Genomic DNA, 22,389 nt, shown 5'->3' on the forward strand with positions numbered 1-22,389 from the left:
GCTGGAGATTAGAAGTGGAAGACAAGGACAGAACACAGTGCCTTCCCAAGGTCTACCTTCCACCTTGTGCTGACTTCAGTTATGAGGATGGATAAGGATGTGAGAAACCCAGGTCCAAGGTCAACACACACAGCGCCCCCATTATGCTTGCATTAGAAAAAGGACCTTCTCAAACAACTTGTTAGCAAGCATTCTTCTTCTTGTGGTTTTGAGCCTAATGAAATGGCTCCCGGCCTATCTGTGTACAGCTTGACCTGTGTTTTAATATGTATGTTATCCTGTCTTTTGCTAAAAACATCCTGTTATGTTCTTGGTTGTGGGATTTGCTCGACCTCACTGTAAGTGCATTACACGACTTGGTTGTAATTTGTTAATCAAAAACAAAGTCATAATTATTGGCAAAAAACCAACTCGTACAAAATGAGATAGGTTTGTCACTTTCTTAATCTTGGGGACTGACGCAAAAATAAAGAAGACAGTTCTCTGTATACTTTCAATGATTAAAGCGTCTTATAAAAAATTTGTCATTATAAAAAATTTCTATTTTTCTAATGTCATCACTTCCAATAATTAAAACACCTTATCACTAAGAATTAGTCACTGTAAACAATTCCCATTTTCTGATGTCATGTTATTATTACTTGATCAATAAAAAAGAGACACCAAAGCAGACAGAGCGGAGATGCCTGCCTGGTGATCAGGAAAGAAACCTGTGGCTCTCTCATCACTCTCTTGCCCCGACACCGTCCATCCTTCAGGAACCCCTGGACCTGCTGGGGCTGGACTCCAGCAGAGAACCCCTAAACTCTTGCCTGGTTTATGAGGGCTCGCCCTGGGAGGTGGCATGGCCCTGGGAATAAGACACAGATGACCCTGAGGGCCCGGGAGGGGGGGCCAAGATCCCTCTGCCCCACCCCCCACCGTATACCCCTCAATTTGTCTCCTACGTGTTCCTTAAAAGTTTCACTTAGAGATTTACTCCTTTGCTTAAGACATTCATTCATTCATTCATTCACTCATTCATCATTTACCCTGAGCACAAAAGGAGGCATTCATGCAGCACGTATTAGCTGACAGTCTCTTCTGTGTCAGGCTTAAGTTGGTTAAGAGGAAGCCCTTCCTGGTGCACCTGAAACTAACTTAATGTCATGTGTCACATATGCCTTCATAAAAATGATGAGTCTTTCGTCTTGAGAACTTCTCCCTCCAGCGGGGAAGGAGTAAGTGTGAGCACCTAAGTCCCTCCTACAGGAAGGCAGGTGCTCTTGAGATCCTTGTAGGAGAAGCTGGAAGCCCAGAGGTGGGCTCTACTGCTCTGCCTGGGGCAGGGACAGCTCGGGAGGCTTCCTGGAGGAGACGAGGCTGGAGGCGGCAGGGGCAGGAAGGGACGGGGGTAAGGACAGTGGGGGCAGAGGGCATCCCCTCCGAGCAGGTGCTGGCTGGCAGCTGACCCCGCTGGGTCCTGCCGCTGGAGCATGGGGCTGCTCGGATGGGGGCTCCGGCCAGAGGCGCTGCTCCTCCCAGTGCACAGCCCCTGCGTGGAACCCTGGATGCTGAGAGCCCGTGCCTCCTCTGAGTCATGTCCCCACATGGGGGTGATGCCAGGCTCCCTGTCATGCAAATTAGACCAGCACTTTACTGTGCCTCGGGTCCCCCTGAGTTCTCATTAACATGCAGACTCTGCCTTTCTCACAAACCCCAGGGGATGCCCACACAGGGCCTGGGACCACGCTGAGTGGTAGGTCTGCAGCCGCACACTTCTTGAGTCCACCTGGGAACTGTTACAGATTTGAACTTGACCAACTCCTCTTCTGGTTCATGATTCCCACTCATGCGCATGTTGGCTCTCGTTCGTAGCATTCTTTGTGTTTCCAAACCGTTTCCAGTTACAATGACAGTTGTTCCTTTCGGAGCCGATGGACAGGAGTTCATGTTCAGGCTCCAACCCACTAAGCGCTGTGTGACCTTGGGCCACATGGCCACATGGCCACAGAGCTACAGCTTCCCTTTCCGTCACATGGAGCCAGAAAACCAATGCCTTCTAGCTCATGGGTTGTAGGGATGATTCGGTGGGTGCAGTGGCCTGTATGCAGCGTTCTGATGCCGAATCAGGAAGTTCTCACTGTGCAGAGACCATCAGGAGCCTAACTTTCTTGGTTCACACACACCCCCTCCAGTCTGACACTGAACAGCTGCTCTGCACCAGGCCTGGCTAGGCAAGGAGGGGAAGAGCCTCATATGTCCCCTTGTGCAGTGCCAGAGAGCATCTGGGGACCCAGGGCTCACACACTCCGGACTCTGAACGCAGCGTCTCCCACAGCCCTGGACTGTGCAGAGAACCCACACAGCCAGCAGCCAGGGAGAAAGGACATGGAGACAGTGCAGCGTCTTCTGCAGATGCCTAATGATGCCATTGGGGCACACGCTGGTGCCAGGTGGCTTGGGCACAAGCCTTGAAGTAGACTGGCTGTTTCTAGACCAAGAGCAGGGCTGCGGGTGGGGCATCGCTCCTAAGGTGAGGGGCTGGGAGTGACAGCTGGAATGCCCTGGGACCTTGCAGCTGGGGCCGCAGCGAGATAGCCTCTTCCCGATGTTGTGTGTAATCCCCATATGGCCAACTTCCTTCCTTGACAATGGAACTCCGCTTAAGACACCACGTTTGAAGGCTAGCGACCAATGGGAACTAATTCAGAGGGGAGCCAGAGTCACCGAACTTGGAGGGAAACAATATTCAGAAGCCGAGAACCCTGTCTTCCGTCTTGAAGGTGGTCCTGTGGGTGAATGAAGGGGCGGTGAGCCTTTTCCTCAGGGACACCAAAGGGAGGATCTGTGAGATGCCAAGAAGACTCGGTTTCCAATTAGTCTCCCCAATTCTTCAGTAAATCTTTCTTTTTCTGGTTATAAAAGTGAACCAAGGGCACCTGGGTGGCTCAGTCAGTTAAATGTCTGACTTTTGATTTTGGCTCTGTGGAATCGAGCCCTGCATCAGGCTCTGTGCTGAGCGTGAAGCCTGCTTGAGGTTCTCTCTCTCTCTCTCTCTCTCTCTCTCTCTCTCCCGCTGCCCCCTTCTCTCACTTGTGTTCTCTCTAAAAATAAATAAAATGAAAAAAGTTAAAAAATAATAAACCATGCTCTTTGCAGAAACTCCGGGAAGTATACAGAAGTATAAGAAGAAAATGGAAGATTAGAGTCCTACCATCCAGAGCTAACTATGGTCAATATGGCAGAACAGAGCGAGAGCTCTTAGCCACTTCTCTACATCCCAGCATTCCCCAGGCACACAATTCACGGCCAGCAGGTGGACTGGCCGCCCCCACACTGGGGATCCTTGGGTTGGAGAGAGCGGGGAGTCTGAAGGAGTGTGCGGGTGTACCCAGCAGCAACTGCTATACTACCGTGTAATAAAAGACCCCAGTTTCACTGGCTTGTAATTATAAACATTTATTTCTCAGTTAGGGTTGGCTGAGGATTGAACAATTTTCATGCATCCAAACTGCCTGTTGGGTCCATGTCTGCTCCATATGGCTCTCGTCCCTCTGGAATCAAGGGGCTCCCAAAGGCACGCTCTCTCCATGGCAGAGTTCACTGGTGGTGAGCTCCAAGCCCCACAGCGCAATCATGCTTTGAGCCTCTGGTTATGTTATGATCCACTAATATCCTATTGGCCAAAGCAAGTCACTTGGTCAACCCAGCAATGAGAGGTGGAGAGGCGTACTTTGCCCACTATGAGCCTCTAGCAAGCCCAAGGAGGTAGACACTACCACAGGGGAATGGACACTTTGGGACCCGTATCTATTTCATGACTTAATTCAATCTGCTGCTCTAGGTGGAAATGAACACCCCAAGGGTCACGACCCTCCCACTTAGCAGCATTAATTTAGTATACACCCTTCCATTCTCGTGCATATAGAAATTTTACCAGTTGGGCTTATATCCTATTTTTGAAATCCCTTTTTCCACTTAATGTTACATCCTAGATTTTTCCTAACACTGTTTTTGGAAATATGTAATTTAACGGCTGTAGAATTATCAGATCATTAAGTTGGGCATCATTTATTAAACTCTTCCTCCGAGATACTTAGGTTGTTTGAGGCTTGGCGACCGTAGATAACAACGTGGGAGACATCTTAAACACCCTGCGGGCATCTGTAACGGGCATTTCTGGGGTTTGCCCGCGCAGCTTCAGGTCCTATGATAACAGTAGCCCGGTTTTCCTTTGGGGGAACTACATGCCCCCTTCTCTCAGCTCAGGTAGTTCATGTGGCACCCACCCCTGGCTCTGAGGGGATGACTCTAGCCATAAAAGATATTCTGCCTCTCTTAAACTCAAAAATTTGACCCAGGTGTGGCCAAACAGAGTATGGACTACCCCTTAGTTATAGAGATTAGTTGAGGATGGGGACATAGCCCAAGCCTGGCCAATCAGGGATTAGCTTAAAGAGAGGCATCTGACCCAAGTGAGTCAATCAGAGTGACCTCTCAGATTTGTCCTGGGATTTACTGCAAAGGGACATTCTATCTTTCTTGCTCTGACTTCAACTTTGGAGGATGCAGGGCTGAGGTTGTTTACATGCAACTGGAGAATGAAGCCAAGAAGCAGAAGAGCAGAGCCCAGAGATAGAGACTGGATTCTGTTGACACTGAGCTCCTGATCCAGCTGTGCCTGAAGCTGTCCCCAACATTCTAGTTTTATAAGTCAATGTGTTCTCTTTTTAGCATAAGCCAAGTTAAGTTGGGCTGTCATTGTTGAACCAAGTAGCTCTGGGTTTTTTTAGCTTAAATTTCTTGGCTTGGAATTACTGAGCCAAAGGATGCAAACATTTTCTTAAGCCTCTTGAGACCTCTAATCAAATTGTTTTCTAGAGAGTTTATGGAAACAGTCTCACACTGTTAGACAGCCTACCTTACAAGCAATAGAGTATTAGCTTGAATTTTCTTATGGACAGAAATCCTATGGTTTAATTCTATTTTTAGTGAGGTGAGATATTTTTCATGCTGATAGGCCATTTTTACTTATTTTGTGATTTTCTGAATATGAACTATTGTCGTTTTTACGTTGTAAGAGCTCTCCTTTTCCAGACTTATCATCATTTCCCTCCAGTTTATTGTCTTTAAAGATTTTGATTTGTTCTGAGTTTTTAAGTTTTAATTAAAATTAAATTAATTAAATCAAATCAAATTAAAATTCATTAAATTAAAAATTTAAATTTTTATGTGATCAAATTATCGTCAGGCATCACTTCTGTGGTTTTCATGCTTCCAAAGTTCTTCCCAACAGTAGAGCAGGTCGACACAGACTAGGTTTTCTTCTTTTTGGTGTTTAGCCACCCAGTGTTTCTCATCCTATGATCGAAGGTGAATCATCTCATCTGAACTGCCAGGGAGCTTGCTAAAAATCCAGAATACCGGGCCCCACATCAGAACCTGCATCTTCAAGAACAATCTCTAGGCGTCTCCGTGGTTCGCAAGTGTCACAGTGGTCTTAATGAACACAAACGTTGGAAAACAACTATTGACAGGAACTGGTATATCCTAATGTGTATGGTATAAAAGAGGACATAATTTGATTTTCGCACCATTATTTCCCCCAGCGCCGGCCACATGCTAACAACCCAGCTCTCCCAGGATGGTCTGCGGAGTGAACCTTCTCACACGTAAAGGTACCTAAAGCTGGAATTCATTGACAGGTAATGAGCTCTCTGTCTCACAAAATGTCCAAGTCCCCGACTGCCTGGTGTCTTGAGGTCTCAAGGTCTGAATGGGCAGTCAGATGAAGTGACATTTCCTAAGGTATGTGACCGATTGCTTTTTCCTCCAAATGCACTTGAAGGCCTTTCCCAGCTAACATGGAGCCCAAGAAAAAGTACCGAAAAGACACGGGAGCAGGGCGGAGAGAGCTTTCTGTTGGACATAAAAGCCCAGAAAAGGTAAAGCCCAGTGTTCTGCTACATGGTACATGTGCATGGCTGCAGCCCGGCTCAGCCCAGGGTGCCGTCTGTCTAGTTCATGAGCCAAGCCCCTCGCGGTGGAGGCTGGGAGCTCCTAAAAGACCTGGCTGCCCGTTGCAAATGTAGATTGATGGTCGGGCCACTGCCACCCCAGGGATCTGCTCTGATTGTCATCCTCCCCGAGGCGTGTGACAAAACATCTGAACCAGACCTACACATGCAACTGGTGACAGCATGCAGATGGCGGGGGACAGGAAGATAAAAGCGCTCCTCAGAGCCCTCACTGGCAAAGCCAGGAAGCCACAGAACCAAGCCCTGGGCCTGTGAAAGAATGTGTGTCTGGTACCTTCTAGGAGGTTAGACAGGGTGGGATGGCCCTCCCAGGCTGCCAGGTCCGGCCCCATCATGGGGGTGGGACATTGAAGTCCATGCAGCAGGGGTGGGGTGGGGGTTGGGAGGTGGGGGAGGGGCACGGTGCTCAGAGGAGCAGAACCAGCTTAGGCACTTAGAATTTGCCAATATTCTAAAGCAGCAGTTCTCAAAGTGTGGTCCCGGGACCTTCAGCATCAGCATCTCATGAGAACGTGTTAGAAATGCAAATTCTAGGGGCACCTGGGTGGCTCAGTCGGTTAAGCATCCAACTCTTGATTTCAGCTCAGGTCATGATCTCACAGTCGTGAGTTCAAGCCCCACATCAGACTCTGTGCTGACTGTGTGGAAACTGCTCTGCTAGGGATTTTCTCTCTCTCTCTTTCTCAAAGTAAATAAACTTAAAAAAAAGAAAAGCAAATTCTAAGGCCTCTAAGACCCCAGATTGTTGAATCAGAAGCTCCGGGAATGGGGGCCACACTCTGTGTTGTAACATGTCTTCCCCACAAATGTTGGAGTCCAAGAATCATTGGCCCAGCATGTGCCCACGTCACAGGGAGTCGGATGGGATACTTCAGATGTCTCTGGAAAGCAGATGCTGTGGGGACAGGGAGAACAGAGGAAGGTAGGAATGTGGGAGGCTCCCTGCAAGGGACTGAACATGTCCCCTCGCCCCAGATTCACATGGTCAAATCCTAACCTGCAGCAGGTTGGGAGGTGAGGCCTTTGGGAGGTGCTCAGGCCATGAGAGTGGGGCCCCCAGGACTGGGATTCGGGCCCTTATAAGAGAGACCCCCACAGAGCTGCTCTGCCCCTTCCACCATGCAAGGACACAAGAAGATGGCCGTCTGTGACCCTGGACACAGACCCTCGCCAGACAGCAAGTCTCCCGGGGCTTTGATCTGGGACTTCCGGTCTCTGTAAGTATGAGACACGAATGTCTGCTGTTTAGCCCCCGGTTTGTGGTCTTCTGTTCTAGCAGCCCAAGACTAAGACACCCCTATGTGGGGCCTCTGGACCGAGGTCCAAACCTCATAGCCGGGCCTGCAGACCCCACGATGGTTCCACAGTCTACCTTCTCAGACCGCCCGGCTGGTACTTCCTGCTCCTGCCAGACTGGAAGCCCCTCCCACCATGTTCCCGCCCCTTTCTCGGCCCCGCCCCCCACCCGACCTCCGCCTTCTCCAATCTGACTCCAGCCTCCTGGGATGTCTTCTTTGCTCCATGGGCCCATGAAAAGAGAACTTGAAACAACGGTCCTCCCCTCGGATCCCGTTTAAGCTGCTCAGGCCTGAGCACACTCAGCCTTGTTTGTAGCTTCTCTGACTAATTCAGCTTCCAAGTCCTACTCCTGCTCCTACCTTCCCTCCCTCTGAGCCTCCTGTCCCTTCTCCCAACAGCACCTGGAAAATGACAGCCCTCGATGTTTGTCGACTGAAGCTCTTCTTTGAACGTTAATCTGCTGACCACTGATCGCAGCTTGTCAGTTGCTCTTAACTTGCAACTTTTATCCAAATCAGTAAACTGAGGCAGGCCTCCGGAGGTGAATTCTTTCCAGGGCTGCCAGGAGGGTTTTACACCAGTGACACAAGAAAACCAAAGGAGTGCCTTCCAGCCAGACCACAGTCTTCCATCCCTGACCCAAGAACATCAGGCTGGGGGTTGGGGGAGCTCCCTTAGCTGCGCTCTCGCCGTTTTTATTTTTAATTTTTGTAATGTTTATTTACTTTTGAGAGACAGAGACAGAGACAGAATGTGAGTGGGGGAGGGGCAGAGAGAGAAGGAGACACAGAATCCTGAGCAGGCTCCGGGATCTGAGATGGCAGCACAGAGCCTGATGCAGGGCTCGAACTCATGGACCATGAGATCGTGACCTGAGCCAAAGTTGGAGGCTTAACCGACTGAGCCACCCAGGCGCCCCGGCCCTCTCACCCAGGTTTACAGGCGGGCTGGAGAGGGGCTCTGCCTTGTCAAGCTGTCTCTGAGAACAGCATTCACTGCGGGCAGCTCTGGGACCATCAGGAAAGGCAGGAAGCATTGTCTCTGCTTCCACGCCCCCCAGGCACAAATTCAGTGCCCCCAGTCTTCTGTGCTCCCCAGCCTGCTGTGGGCAAGGTGAGCTCCTGTGCATCCTGCGCCCTGGGTGGCTCTTTACAAGAGTTTCTGTGATTTGGATATTCCTAAAAGCTACGCATCTATCCCGAGCGCTTCTGAGACAAACCCAGCGATGGCCTTGACAATGCGGCTGGCAGTGGCTCCCAGGTGCAGGCCCAACCTGGGATGGCCCACTTGACCGCCCACCTGACCTCCTGCTGCCTCCGCCCTGAACACCCTCTTTCTTCCCCAGTCCCCAGCCTGGATGCCTGCCAGTCCCCCAGTGCAGGGAACAGCACCCTTACCCCAGGCTAGCTCCCAACCGCTCTGGGGCGCTGTGGTGAGAAAAGGAGGGGAGGGGCTAAGGAGACCCTCAAAATGCTGGCAGGGCCGGCCTGGTCAGTATGGGGTGCAATGCGCTGAAGTCTGGGTGCTGGGAAAGGAGGTTTTGGGGACCGAACCTTGATCCCTTGGGCATTTCTTGAAGACCTGGGGTATCTTCTGAGACCCTGGTTCTTGACACTGTCCCCTGAGCAGTGATACAAATTTCACTGTCTCCATTTTGTTCAACAAAAATTCCTGGGAGGAAGAAGAATTCTCTGTTACCTGATGCTGCACCAAAGCGTCAAAGGTTACCTACCCTTCCTTCGGCTCTTACGAGCAACCTGCAAAGGATGTGTTATAGAGGATGGTGGGCAAATGAACAAACCAAGGCTCAGAGAGGTTATGTGACTTGCCTGAAGCTGCACAGGGCAGTGGTAGCAAAGCTGGATGACTGAGTCCAAGTACTTGTGTGTCTTCCTGATGTGGTTGCTTGCCTCTTTTCACTGCTTCCTCCAAGAAGCCCACCCTGAGGGCCCCTAGCCTCCCTCTCTTAGAGGCATTCATTTCTTAAGGACCTTCCACCTCTAACTCTTAGCACCATGCTGAGCACATGTGGGTGACTCAGTAAGTCTTGGTTGAGTGATTGTTGCAGGAGACCCATGGGACCCCTCGACATCACCGTGTAATTTCTTCCTTTTTCTTGGGAAGAAGATGAAATCAATGTGCTGTGAGTATGTAGACAAACGTGCCCTTATTGAAAACGACATCGTTCATATCACACCGTGAATGTGAATAACAGAGTTTGGCCGCAGGGGATGCTGATGCAGTGAATGGTGTCCCTGGAGCTGTGCTGCTGAGCAGCCGAGACACGGCTTGTGAGGAGTCCTTCCCAACGGAGACGCAGGCTTGCTGACTGTTGGCTGTCGCTATGGCAACCCTGGGGCGGGAGGGGCCTCCGTGGTCTGGAGGAACCGAGCATCCCGTGTTGGAATGTCTCCACGGAGCCTGCCTCAAGTAGAGAGAGCGAGTTGGGACCTAGAATGAAGCCAGTGTTGAAGATGGCAGCCAGCAGGGTGTGGAAAGGGTGAGTCTTTGATGACCCGGTGAGCCTCGATCACACCATGCCTGAAAGCCACCGAGCCACTGAACTTCCACTAGTGACGCAACCATGCCGTTAGGAGAGTCAAACCACCTCACAGAAGAGCAAGGTTGGAGGACTCACATCTCCCAGTTTCCAGGTCGACTACCAAGCCACAGTAATCAAGACAGTGCGGCATTGGCACAGGCTAGACATCTAGACCAACGGAATAGAATCGAGAATCCAGAGATTAACCTTCACTTTCACGGTCAATTGAGTTTTGACAAGAGAGAGGAGGCAATGCGATGGGGGAGGGTTTTTTTTTCCTTTTTCAGCAAATGGCATCGGGACAACGGAATATGTTTATGCAAAAGAACGAACTTGGATTCCTAGCTCGTCCTGTATGCAAGTTTTAACTGAAAATGGATCATAAACTGAAACATTAGAGCAAAAACTATAAATTTCTTATAAGAAAATTAGGGTATAAATCCTCATGACTTGGGATTACAGTTTTTGCGTAGTTTCTTAGACGCGATGCCTAAAGAGAAGTAGCCAAAGGGGGGAAAGAAATAGCTCAACTGGATTTTCATCAAAACGAAAAGCTCTTGTTCTTCAAGGACGCCGTCAAATGAAAAACCAACCCATAGCACGAGAGGAAATATTTGCAAATTACATATTTGATAAGGGACTTATATGTAGAATCTATCTTAGAACACAATAAAAAAACCCCAAATAATCCAGTTTAAAAATTGGCAAAGGATCCGAATAGACACTTCTTCAAAGAAGAGATACAAATAGGCAGTAAGCACAAAAAAGATGCTCAGGGTTATTGTCACCAGGGAAATGCAAAGCAAAACCACAATGAGATAGGACTTCACACCACTGGGTTGGCTGCTAATATGACGAAAGACAGACAATACCAGGTGTGGACTGGATGTGGAGAAATCGGGACCCTCACACATTGATCACGGGGTTGTAGAATCACGCAGCCTGTTTGGAAAACAGCTCGGCAGTTCCTCGATATATTTAATGCAGAGTTACCGTGTGATTCAGCAGCTCCACACCTAGGTAGAGAGCCAAGCTGACTGGAAACACATGTCCACCCAAACACGTGTACACGCACGTTCACACAGCATTATTCACAACAGCCAAGAGGCAGAAACAACCCAGAAGGCTGTCAGCTGATGGATAAAGAAAATGTGGTGTGTCCGCGCATAACTGGATACTAGCCAGCCCTAAAAAAGAAGGAAGTCTTGATTCATACTATGACGTGGATCAACCTCGGAAACATTACGCTTTGTGAAAGAAACCGGATGCAAAATGTATCTCTTTGGGGTGATGAAATGTTCTGGACAGTAGTGACGGTTGCACAACTCTGGCTGAGTTAGAAACATGGAAGGGTACGCCTTAAGAGGGTAAATGTGCTGGTGTGTGAATCACGTCCCAATAAAGCTATTATTGCAAAGAAAAGAAGACATGCTCTGTGGTCAGTAGAAGCTGGATGACGTGTTTCCTGCGGCTGCAGCAGCGGCGTGTGGGAGATGAGGGGGTGGTCCTGGGGGGCAGCCAGGGTCCAAAGTGGGAACGGAGGCTCCCTCAGGCACTGATGTGTGCCCTCCCAGAGTGCACGTGTGAGTGTAAATGTTTGACCATGCCTGTGTGCATCTTGCTGTGTTTGCAGGCCTGTCTGTGTATATTTCACGTGTATTGCTAGGTGTGTAGAAAACACACATGAATGTGTGAGTGTGTACACTGTGTGTGTGTGTGTGTGTGTGTGTGTGTGTGTGTGTGATGTGCACAGAGAAAGACCAGGCAGGGCAGGAGTTCCTTTCCACCTGCCTCTGATCCTATACCTAATGGGAGCTCATTATAAGTTTCTTGAGTGACTATAGAGACCCCAAGACCTACAGCCCCAGGAGCGCATGTAGCCGTGGAGGGTCGGGCTCATGGGGGCTAAACATGAATGCACCACAAGCTGAGGCCCACAACAGGCAGAGGTTGGCAGCCTGGGGTGCCAGGGCATCCTCACCTGAATCAGGTCGAGCTTGGAGAAGACGTCCATGCTCTTGTGCGCGCTGTGGGCAAAGCAGGAGCACTGCTGGCCCAAGCTGTTGATGGCCGTGATCATGTAGTTGAGCAGCTGTTTCTGCAGGAGGGGGAGGAGGAGCGGGAGGGAGGGGGAGGTAGAGGTGGAGGAGGGGGAAAAGGTGGAAGAGGGGAGGAGGGGGAAGGAGAGGGAAGAGGAGTGGAGGGGGAGGGGGAGAAGGAGGAGGAGGCAGAGGAGAGGGAAGGAGCAGGAGCGGGGGAGGAGGGGTAGAAGGAAGAAGAGGTTCTGATCCTCTCCCAGCATCCCCCTCCCCAGCTCACTCAGGCCAGAGAAGACACCTTCTCATCCTGTCCTGTACTCTACTCCCAAAGGGCCTTGGATGAGTCCCTCCCACCTCAGGACCCCAGTGTCCTCCCCTGCCATGAGGGACACTGCACTAACTTCCCAGAGGGTCCTCCTGGCCGGAGACCCCTATGGTCCACACCTAGGAAGGGGCTGGGAAGAGGTGTGGGGGAACCTGGAGTCCTGGACTTCAGGTCTTCGGGGCTGTGGTCAGCAGTGACAGCCGAGCTTCCCACCTTGAAGAGAAAGACCCAGAAGGGGCTCTACAAACAGTAGCCACCCCCCTCCTCCTCTGAGCCCCTTGGCTGGAGGTCACCGACCTGTAGATCCCAACCCTCATGTCCTCCAAATCAGGGTCCCACGGGGTTTGAGAAGCCCTGAACTCACTGACCACCTTCTGGCCAGGTGGAACGTGCCCCAGGCCTCGGTCCTGGTGTCTTCCCAGCAGTCCCCAAGGCTGGAAGGGTACAGGCTCTGATTTCTAGGGAGGACCCAGGGGCCGAAGGTAACTAGTCCCCATTCCAAAGGCCAGCAAGGAGCTTAAACTCGAGGGCTTAAGCCCAGAAACCCTGGCCCCTGGTCACTGATTTTGGCCATGACTTACTCTTTCTGAATAATCACTCTTCTCATCTGTGAAATGGCTACGTAAGAATCAAGCAGCATTTGGGGGGACCCGTCCCCGGGTAGGCCCTGTGCTGAGCACTACGTGTCTACTATCAGACAGTCATAGAATCACTGAAGATCGTGCATGAGAAGCACTCACCTAAAAGCCGTCAGTCTATTATTAACTGGACGCATTATAGGACTGGTCACCCAGCAAATGCCAAGTGCTGGGACCGGGCTGGCGATCCCAGCTCTGGTTCTTGGTAGAGCTCAGCCCTTGCCTATCTGTGACCTCAGTTTTCCCATCTGTAAAGTAACCTCTGCCCCCTCTTAGAGAAACCCAGGGCTAGATAAGCAGGGGTGTGTGGTGGGAGGGGGGGTGGGTGGTGAAGCTTAATAGAGGAGACAGCAGCCCCCAGCCCTGCCCCCACCCCCATCCCACAGACCGGGCTCACATTACAGCTGTCCCTGTCTTTCTGGTAGGTGACCCGCTGGTCCAACCCCCACCACTCTTCCTGCTTGAAGTGAGTGACACCTCTTTTGTCGCTGACACAGCTGGATCTGGAGGCTCTGCAGTGGGTGGGGCCAGGCCACCTGGGTGCCGCAAACCCTCCCTCCTGGGGCATCTGCCCTGGGCCTGGTCCCAAGGAGCTCACTGCCCAGGGTGATGTGAGCCTGCTGGGGGTGGGAAGAGGGGGAAGTTCTGGGTGGTCTGGCTGTTCAAGGTACCAGGAAATGCCCAGAAGAGCACGTCCAGGCTGTCTGGGGTCTGAATGCTCGCTTCCTCCCGTGACCAGACCCAAGAGTCTGTGCCTTCCTGGGCTCCGGGGCTGCTAGGAGGGCACCGCGGAGCAAGGCCCGGGAAAGCTCCTGAGGCCCAGCCTGCTCTGCTCCTGGCAGTACCGGCCACACCCCTCCCCCCCCGCAAGGCCCCATGGGATGCGGGTTCTGACCTGGGACTACACAGGTGTCTTCACTTCTCTGAATCTTAGTTTCGTCCTCTAGAAAGTGGGAAGAAAAGGAAAACTCGCTCTAAGGGGCAAAATTTAAGGTGGCATCGAAAAACTCAGCTTAAGCTTAATTAAGTAAGATAGATTAATTAAAGTAAATAACATTTTAATTCAGTTGTTTTTTAAAAATAAAAATTAAAGGGCACCTGGGTGGCCCAGTCGGTTGAACATCTGACTTTGGATTGGGTCATGATCTCACAGTCCGTGAGTTGGAGATCCGCATTGGGCTCTGTGCTGACAGCTCAGAGCCTGGATTCTGTGTCTCCCTCTCTCTCTGCCCCTCCCCTGCTCATGCTTTGTCCCTCTCTCATTCAAAAAATAAATAAGCATCAAATTAAAAATCAGTTAATACCAAAAAAAATCCATGATCAGGGCACCTGGGTGGCTCAGTGCATTACGCATCCGACTTCAGCTCGGATGAGGTCATGATCTCATAATCCGTGAGTTCGAGCCTCTCATCGAATAGCCTGGAGCCTGTTTCAGATTCTGTGTCTCCCTCTCTCTCCCCCTTCCTCTCTCTCTCTCTCAATAATAAATAAACATTAAAAAATTTTTTTTAAATCCATGATGAACAAAATATTAACATTTTAAATAACGATGGGATCCAACCTGGCACTTGAACGCTCAACCTCCCTCCCCTCCCCTTGTCCGAACGCTAGGAATGAAAGCACTGACCTCCAGGTGTTGAGGTGAGATTTAAAGGAGATGAAGCAGGTACTGCCAGGCCGCCCGTCAGGGGTCAGCTTCTCGAGAGACAAAAAGGTGCAAAATGGTGTAGGTTTTCAGTGCTGCCACTAGGGGTCAGAGACTCGCCACAAACAGCATGCAACAGTCCTGGGCAGAAATCTCCCCACCCTCAGGCCCTCTCTTGGGGTCTCCTTCCTTCCCCAGGCCCCAGCTCCAGCACGCAAATTCATCACACCGTGACTCTGCCTGGGGCAGTTTCTTCTGGACTGTCCAGCCCTCCTGGCAGCAGGACTATTTATTATAAGATGCATCAGGAAGGAGAGACAGGTCTTGGGGCACTAACTTTGACAGAGTTTGTGTCCGGCGCCTGAGGACAACAACCTCCTAGCCAGACTGCATTGCCATTTGACAGGCAGAGAAACCGAGGCTCAGAGAGGGTACACACTAGCTCAGGGTCATGCACCTAGCAAGGCTGAACTGGAATTCAAACCCAGTCTGTTTGAATCAGAATTCATGGCTTTTCTACCACCAAGAACACCTTTTTAAAAAAAATATTTTTAATTTTTTATATAGCTTATTTTTATTTTATTTTTGAGACAGAGATAGAGCAAGAGAGGCATAGAGAGAGAGAAGGAGATACAGAATCCGATGCAGGCTCCAGGCTCTGAGCTGTCAGCACAGAGCCGGATGTGGGGCTTGAACCCACGAATCACGAGATCATGACCTGAGCTGAAGTCAGCCTCTCAACCGACCGAGCCACCCAGGTGCCCCCGTAAGAACACCTTTAAGCATAAGCGAAGCTTCAGGGGTCGGCCAGAGGGCAGGGAGGGAAAGGGAGACAGAACAAGGCTCTGGAGTGACAGCCTCACCCAGGGCCTCCCAGCAGCCCCCCGCTGCCCCAAGACTTCCTCGGAGGTACATAGGGGACCCCTCCCCCTCCCTGACTCTATGGGCCAAAGGCAAAGGGCCAGGCTTCAGAGAGCTGTGGCCGGGATCAGCCTTATGACTGTCCTCTAGAGACTCTAGGCTCTGGCGGGCAACCGGGTCCATCTTGGCAAAGGCCTCCAGATGCTTCTGAGTGTCCTGGTTGATGGTGAAGAGTTTCCCATAGTGCTCCACCATGGTCTCCACGAGGGTCTCCGCTGGCTCTGATGCTGATGAGGCAGGTGGGCCTTCTGCTGTGGCCCTGACATTCCAGCTGGGGCCCCACAGCTGACAGGTGCCTGACAATCCACGCAGGGCTTACCCCCCGACGGTGGGACTGGTCCAGCCCCTGTCTGGCCTCGTCACCCACCTCCTGCCCCTTCAAGAGAAGCATCAACATTAGAAGGGCCATCAAGGATCTGAATTCTGGATCCAGGCTGCCTAGTGAGACGGGAGACCGTCCCCAAGGAAAAAGTGCTGACTGGGGGAGCCCACAAGAAGGGGAAAGGAAGGGTTGCTGTGCCAAGGGCCAGGGTCCCCAGCCTTGGTGGTAACGCATCCTGGCTGGGTGAGCAGGGTTGAATTGCTGAATTAGGAAGACTCCAAACCAGAGGCTGCTATAGAAGGAACTCTGGGTGCTCACCTGGAGCCCTCCCCCGTCCTTGGCGTGGTGCTCAACACTCTTTGGTGCTACCCAACTTTCCAGTCCCATCTCCCGGCAACTCCCAGCAACCAGGTCCCGAGGGGCTCCAGCATACGAGAACTCACCATCCCTGAACCCAGTGGGCGGGGCTGTGGCTCCAGCCTACGTTTGGGCTGTTCCCTCTGCCTGCCATGCGGTTCCCCTTCGCTGTACTCATTTGAGCCCAAGGAGAGGCCACCTCCTCCACGAAGTCTTCCTGACCTCCAGGGCAGAGTTTTGCGGGGGCCCTCACAGCTTCACGGTACTCAGTGCAATGGCTCTGAAGTCAGACCAGAATCTGAGACCTAGCCCCAATATTTCCTGGCTGTTTGTAGATGGGAATAGTTTATAGGTTCATAGATGGTAATAGTTATTTTTATTATTGTAATGCTCAGATCATGATCATGATAAAAATACCTGTTTGTCCCCCTTCCCTTTCCTAACAAGCTCTGGCACTGACGGCAGTGGGCTCCACTTGAATCAGGATAAAACAATGCAAAGGCCATTTCCGGTGTCTGTGTCATTTTAGCTGGTAATAGCAAAACAAGAAACAAAACCAAAGACACACAAAATAGTAGCGATAAAAGCTAACATTTCCTGGGTGTCGGCTGGATGCCAGGGCTTCTGAAGGCCATGCTCCAGGCTCAGGATGGTGAGTTCATCCGTTCTGCATCAACCAGGACTGGCGCACCTGCCGCAGGCCACAGTGGCCTCACCGGGGCTCACCAGGAAGGCTCGCTCAGCGCCTGTGCCCTTTGGAACCCCTGTGGCATCGACCTTTGTGGGTCCTTATGCTGCAGGTGAGTTCAAGGCTCACACAGTGTCCTGGCCCCAAGGCCCCCAGGGAGGAAGCCCCCTCCATACCCTTAGGGACCTTCTCAAGGACCTTAATCAGCTAGTCTTCAAAAAGCCTGTGTTTCTCCACCTCTGGCTTCAGCTTCCTCTGTCTCCAGGGACGTGTAGGTGACAGCAATAGCCAGACACTGGAACACTGTTTGGAGGCTCCCAGGTCGTGACCTCTTGCAAGGTTCTCCCTGGATCTCCTGCTCAGACCTGCACTGGCGACCGAACTTCCTCCCCTGCCCCCAACCGCCGCCCACCACCATACCCCCATCAGTGGGCCACCGACTTAAGCCTCTCCACCCCGTTTCCTGGTGAGCTGAGCCACACCAGTTCAGAGCTGCCGTGGTCAGGCACAGAGGAGAGTGGTGTCCAGTCTGTCCCGTGGGGGCTGGGGGGTCCACAGAGCCTCTTCTAGATGTAGCCTGAGCCCCCCGCCACTAGCTGGGGACCTGGCCAGGACCTTTACCTCTGTGCTGGGGCAGCCTGTCTGGAATGACAGCAGTGAGATCCCCTCCCTGGGACCATGCATGGAGTGCCAAGCACATAGTGAGCCCTCAGTCCGAGGTTGGGGGGCCCATCACCCCAAGATGACCTCATGCTGCTGCCCAGCCATGATTGTCTGTTAGGGGAGCCCCCTGAGCAAGATGGTCTCCAGTAGGCCCAGGCAAGGGCAGGGGTCAAGGGCAGTGTGCCCCCCACCTTGCCCCGGTCAGCTGGCTGGGTCCCCAGGGGCTGTGGTAGGATCTCTGAGTGACTGCTGAGTGACCCAAGGCAGGCCTCTCTGCCTCCTGGGCCCCATTTTCTCATCCATACAGCCCTGAAAATGCAGGGCAAACTGTCCTTCCCCACATATACCATGTGGGCCCTGCGTACCATGGTGCTAAACCTTAGTGGGGTGAGGCAGCCATTCTAGAATCTGATGGACGGGTTGGACCCTCTCTCATAAAATTGCTCACAGACACTGCCTTTTGCATCTAATTCAGCCTTTTAAGAGCAGCCAGAAACGGAAGGGCTGCCTGAGGGGCGAGGACCAGGTCACCTCCTTGCAGGTTGACTTTGGACGGGCTGAGCACACAGGTGCCAGGGTTGGCCACCCACAGCCGTGCCTCTGTGATGGGGCACTAAGCCTGCAGAGGGCGTGGGATGGTCCAAGGTCTGAGTTAAAGGGGCAGGCGCCAAGGCCCCACTGCCATCACCTCAGCCGCTCCTCCCCATTTACTTCCAGGTGTCCTCCTGTCTCTTCCCTGCCTGGCCCTTGGGCATGTTTGCTCAGTTCCGGCCACTTAGCCCACTGCGGGTGGTGCTGGGCCTGGGGCGGGGGCCCAGCAGGGCCTGGGTCAACTCGTGTTTGGTCTGAAGCTGGCGGAGTTCCCGTGACAGCACCTGCAGGTCCCTGTCCTTGTTGCTGGTTGCACTGGGGCCTGGCCCCTGGCCCATGTCCATGGCCACCAGCATTGCCCCTCATTGCTCCGGCTGTGATGGAGGACGAGGGCCACGTGGGCCAGGTGGGAAGGGGATGGACAGTGATGGTAACAAACAAAACAGCAGCTTGCTCTCCCGACCTTCTACATGGTTCTCAAAAGTCAGCTTTCATTCCCACTTCATAGAAAAAGAGACCAACGCTCAGAGGGGGCCTGTGATCAGCTCAGAGACACACAGCAGGACTGGATATGGACTTGAGGCTGATTAAAGCCAAGGTTTGAGGTCTGAGAGCTGCGCCTCCAGCTCTGGAAGGGACAAATTTGCCTTTCTATAGAGGCATTATTGGCTTTGTCAATGGGCAAGGTGATTGGATGGTCCCAGCACCCTCAAGTCCCAAAGTCAACAAGATACCGGGACTTCCAACAGGTGCTGGTTTCCAACAAGACAGTCCCAGGGTCAGGGCTGGGGGCTGGTTCAGAAAGCAGCCCGCATGGGGAGGGGACACCTTTATCACCTACCTTACCCACTCACTCTCCCATTTCTGCATTCAGTGACATCACTGAGCGGATACAGAGCTCATCAAAGGAGAGTGGAGGCTGAGACAGATCAGGGAGCTCCTAGTCAGGCTGGGAAGGTGGCCTAGTGAACAGGTAGTTTCACCACAGCTTTGCAAAGAGTTCCCGGACCATTTGCCGGAGTCTGGTTCCCGGTTATGACCCAAAGGAGAAGGATGTCTGCCTGCGCCTGCCGTCCATTGGCCATCTGCCGGATGAGCCACTGCACACAAGCCCAGCAGGGAGAGAAGGTGAGGGGCCACACGGTCAGCCTTCCCGGCTCTGAGCCTCAGACACAGGGACGTGAGCCTGGGGAAGGAGGAGGGGGTCCAGGTGACTCACACACAGCTCCAGGAGCACAGAGCCACAGCAGGGCTGTGACATCCTAACGCTGGCTTCCGTCCTTATGACATGTCTACTGCAGATCTTCCTGTGGGTGGTGGGCTGTGCTCTCCGTGGCCTTACCCCTTCCTTCCTGGTTCAGTTCCCAAGGAGAAGGGGGAGAGACCTCGTGACCCCAGGGGAGACTTGGGCTGATTTTGTCCTTTCAGGCTGGTCAACTATAGGCAAGGTAGAGGTCATGTTTAATGTCCCCACTTTGTGGGCTCCCCGATCCCACTGGCATGCCCCAGGACTCTTCCTGTTAGCTCCTTCTAGCAGCCGACTTTGCATGGCTGCAGGATGAGCAGTGGGCACTGAGCAACCCATAGACTCAGCCCTGCCCCTGGCGCAGAGCCACAGCTGGCCCCGGGGAAGGGGAGGGGGCAAGCCGGGAGAGGCCTCGGGTCCTCAGCCGGGACCTGCCCCTGCTGGCCCCGGTCTCTGCTGTTGGAGCTGCAGGGGCTGGGGCCTTTGGGGGTGCCGACCCCGACTAGCCTTCCCAGCAAAGCCCTATTTGGTCAGAGCCGGGGCCTCTACAGAGGGGACCCTGGAGGGCTGCTGCCTGAGGACGGGCTTCTCTGGGAAGAATGGGGGGAGGGGGGAGCACAGTGAGGAGAAAGGTGGGGGGGTGGAGCCTGGGGCAGAGTGCGGGGCCTCTAGTGAGGGGGCAGGGCAGGGATGGAGAGGGGCCTGGGCAGTCCCTGAGCAGGACTCAAGAGAGCTGTCTCTGCCTGCCCCTCCATCGTTCTAGGGTCCCTCAAACATCTGATGAGGACCAGCTGAGGGATGACGGTGAGCAGGGGGCCTGGTTCTGGTCTTGGGCTCACGCACATGGAATGCTGGTGCAGAGGGTCAGAGGTCTGGGGTCTGGGGTTGCCCAGAGAGTCAGAGCCAGCCTGAGAGTGGGGGCAGGGAGGAGGGCTGGCCAAAGTCCCTCAGGGCTGACAAGGTCTGAGGTGGTTCTTGAGGTTAAGAACAAGCCAGGAGAAGTAAGGTGGGAAGAGTATGTCTGGCAGAAGGAACAGCCAGGGTGAAGGTTCAGAGGCAGGAAATAGCATCTGCCTCTGAACTCTGCCTGCAAGAACTATAGGCAGATCCTGAAAAGCAGAAGGTGAAGGTCAGCATGGGAGCGGTGTGGCTGTGGCTGGAGGAGCCAGAGTGTAGGCGCCAGGCTCTCTGTTGCCTGCAACAGAAACTAATAGTCTGCCCTGGGCCAAGAAGGTCAGTGGAAGGTGTCGGGGGGGCGGGAGGGGGCGACATCAGTGGAAGAGTTAACACCCAGGCTCAGAGAGTCCAGGGGCCCAGGACAGCCCTGGAGATCCAGGCGGCAGGAGATCAGGGGATCCCCCCAAATGGACCCTCCATAGCCTACCCCTTGCCATCAGCCCCTCCTCCATCCCCAAGAATCAAGGTCCTTAGAGAGGGTGCCCAATGGGCCACGCCTGGTCATGTGCCCCTCCTTGGCTAGACTGACAGTCACATCGTAGGAGCTGCACAGAGCAAATCCCAGGCCGTTGGAAGGAACCCTGGAAACAGAGGCTTAGCCGGCGCTCAGCACCCGGAGCCTCAGGGAAGCCCGCGGAATTTGGGCTGCGTCCTGAAGACAGCAGGCTGCTGGCAGTCCCCACGGAAGGAGTGGCGGGGTCAGACTGGCGTTTGGACTACACTCTTGGCCTCAGAGCGGCTGTGTTCCCCCCTCAAACATTTGTCGGGATGCTTCTAAGTGCTTTCTAGGCAGGGCTTAATGTCCCGTGGTGTGCCACGAGGTCAGAGCTGTTCTTTCACAGTGGGGAAGCTGAGGCACAGAGAGAAACTTGCACAACAGCTGAGCTGTTAATCCGGGAAGCTGGGACTCCAAAAAATCTGGGCGGTTGAATTGCCGGGACTTGGAAACTAATCCACTGGGGCCCCCACAAGCTGGGACACAGGGTGGGGGAGACCCTGTTAGTACCTATGGGCACAAGCGCAGGGCAGACGACCGCCCCTCCCCTGGGCCTCATCAGGTGCAGGCTCAGCCTCGCCAGACCTCATCCCTCTCCAGGCTCAGAAACCGAGGATCCCATCTCCTGGTCACTTGGTGGCTCTGACACACTTGACCCAATATTGCCACTTGACCCCAATATTGGGGTTGTGCGGGCAGGGGGACAATTTATTTCCCAGTGAGGATTGTATTTTTTACCTCAAGGGTCCTGCACCCACTCAAGGCTGGGAGACAGACGGGCTGCTCTGGCAATATTTCCTTGTCGGGCCCTGAAGAGCGAGTCTGCCGTAATTACCAGACACTGGCAACTGTTATGGTTTCCCTCTGCCTGGTGCTTTGCCTGGAGTCTCGCTTCTATGTCATAACAAGATCCTCCAACGTAGTGGACGGATGGTTCCATTTTGCAGAGGAGAAAACTGAGGGTCTGTGAGGCAAAGGAACTTGCCAAGGCACACGGCCAATAGCCAGTAGCAGAGTTGACGCCTTAGTTTATGGAGCCCAGTGTGACCTGCAAGTGCTGGGCTCCTTATGTAAAAAAAATTGAGGATTTCGGGGGGCCTTGGTGGCTCATTTGGTTCAATAAGCATCCGCGTTCGGCTCGGGTCATGATCTCGAGGTTCGTGAACTCGAGCCCCACATCGGGCTCTCTGCTGTCAGCACGGGGCCTGCTTCAGATCCTCTCTCCCTCTCTCTGCCGCTCCCTGGCTCACATGCACTCTTTCCCTCACTTGATCACAAATAAACATTAAAACGATTTTTTAAATAAATAAATAAAAATTTCAAGGCAGCACTGGTAGAACACGAAACCAAATATGGGCTCTTCTGAGCATGGGTTCTGTGCATAGGTCCCGGCGCAGGGATCTGGCCTCACTCTAGGGATTCCAGAACCTGTTACTTAACTCTACCCCACTCCCTTCCACACTCCACCTGCCCCTCCTCCCCCTACCCCCTCCCTGATCCCTCAGAATCTCTTCTGGGCTCCTGCTCTTTCTCTCCTCCTCCCCACCCCTACCCACACCCAGCAGGCTGCTCTGGCCCACATTTCCACCCCTGCCTGCCCTGTAGCCCCAAATGTCCCCAAGCTCCAGATGCCCCCAAGC

General features: G+C 53.0%; 1 protein-coding gene across 1 annotated transcript; it reads right to left on the reverse strand.

Moving 5' to 3' along the window:
- Window positions 1-8,701: 8,701 nt before the first annotated feature.
- CCDC197 (coiled-coil domain containing 197) lies at window positions 8,702-18,406 on the reverse strand. The gene is given in 7 exon segments (XM_029950988.1): window positions 8,702-8,990; window positions 11,843-11,959; window positions 13,261-13,326; window positions 13,328-13,375; window positions 15,448-15,725; window positions 16,973-17,049; window positions 18,294-18,406. Coding segments are annotated over 7 exon segments (879 nt in total). The 3' UTR covers window positions 8,702-8,810.
- Between the last annotated feature and the right edge of the window lie 3,983 nt (window positions 18,407-22,389).

This window comes from Suricata suricatta, chromosome 9 (assembly GCF_006229205.1).
Source record: "Suricata suricatta isolate VVHF042 chromosome 9, meerkat_22Aug2017_6uvM2_HiC, whole genome shotgun sequence".
Classification (NCBI taxonomy): Eukaryota; Metazoa; Chordata; class Mammalia; order Carnivora; family Herpestidae; genus Suricata; species Suricata suricatta.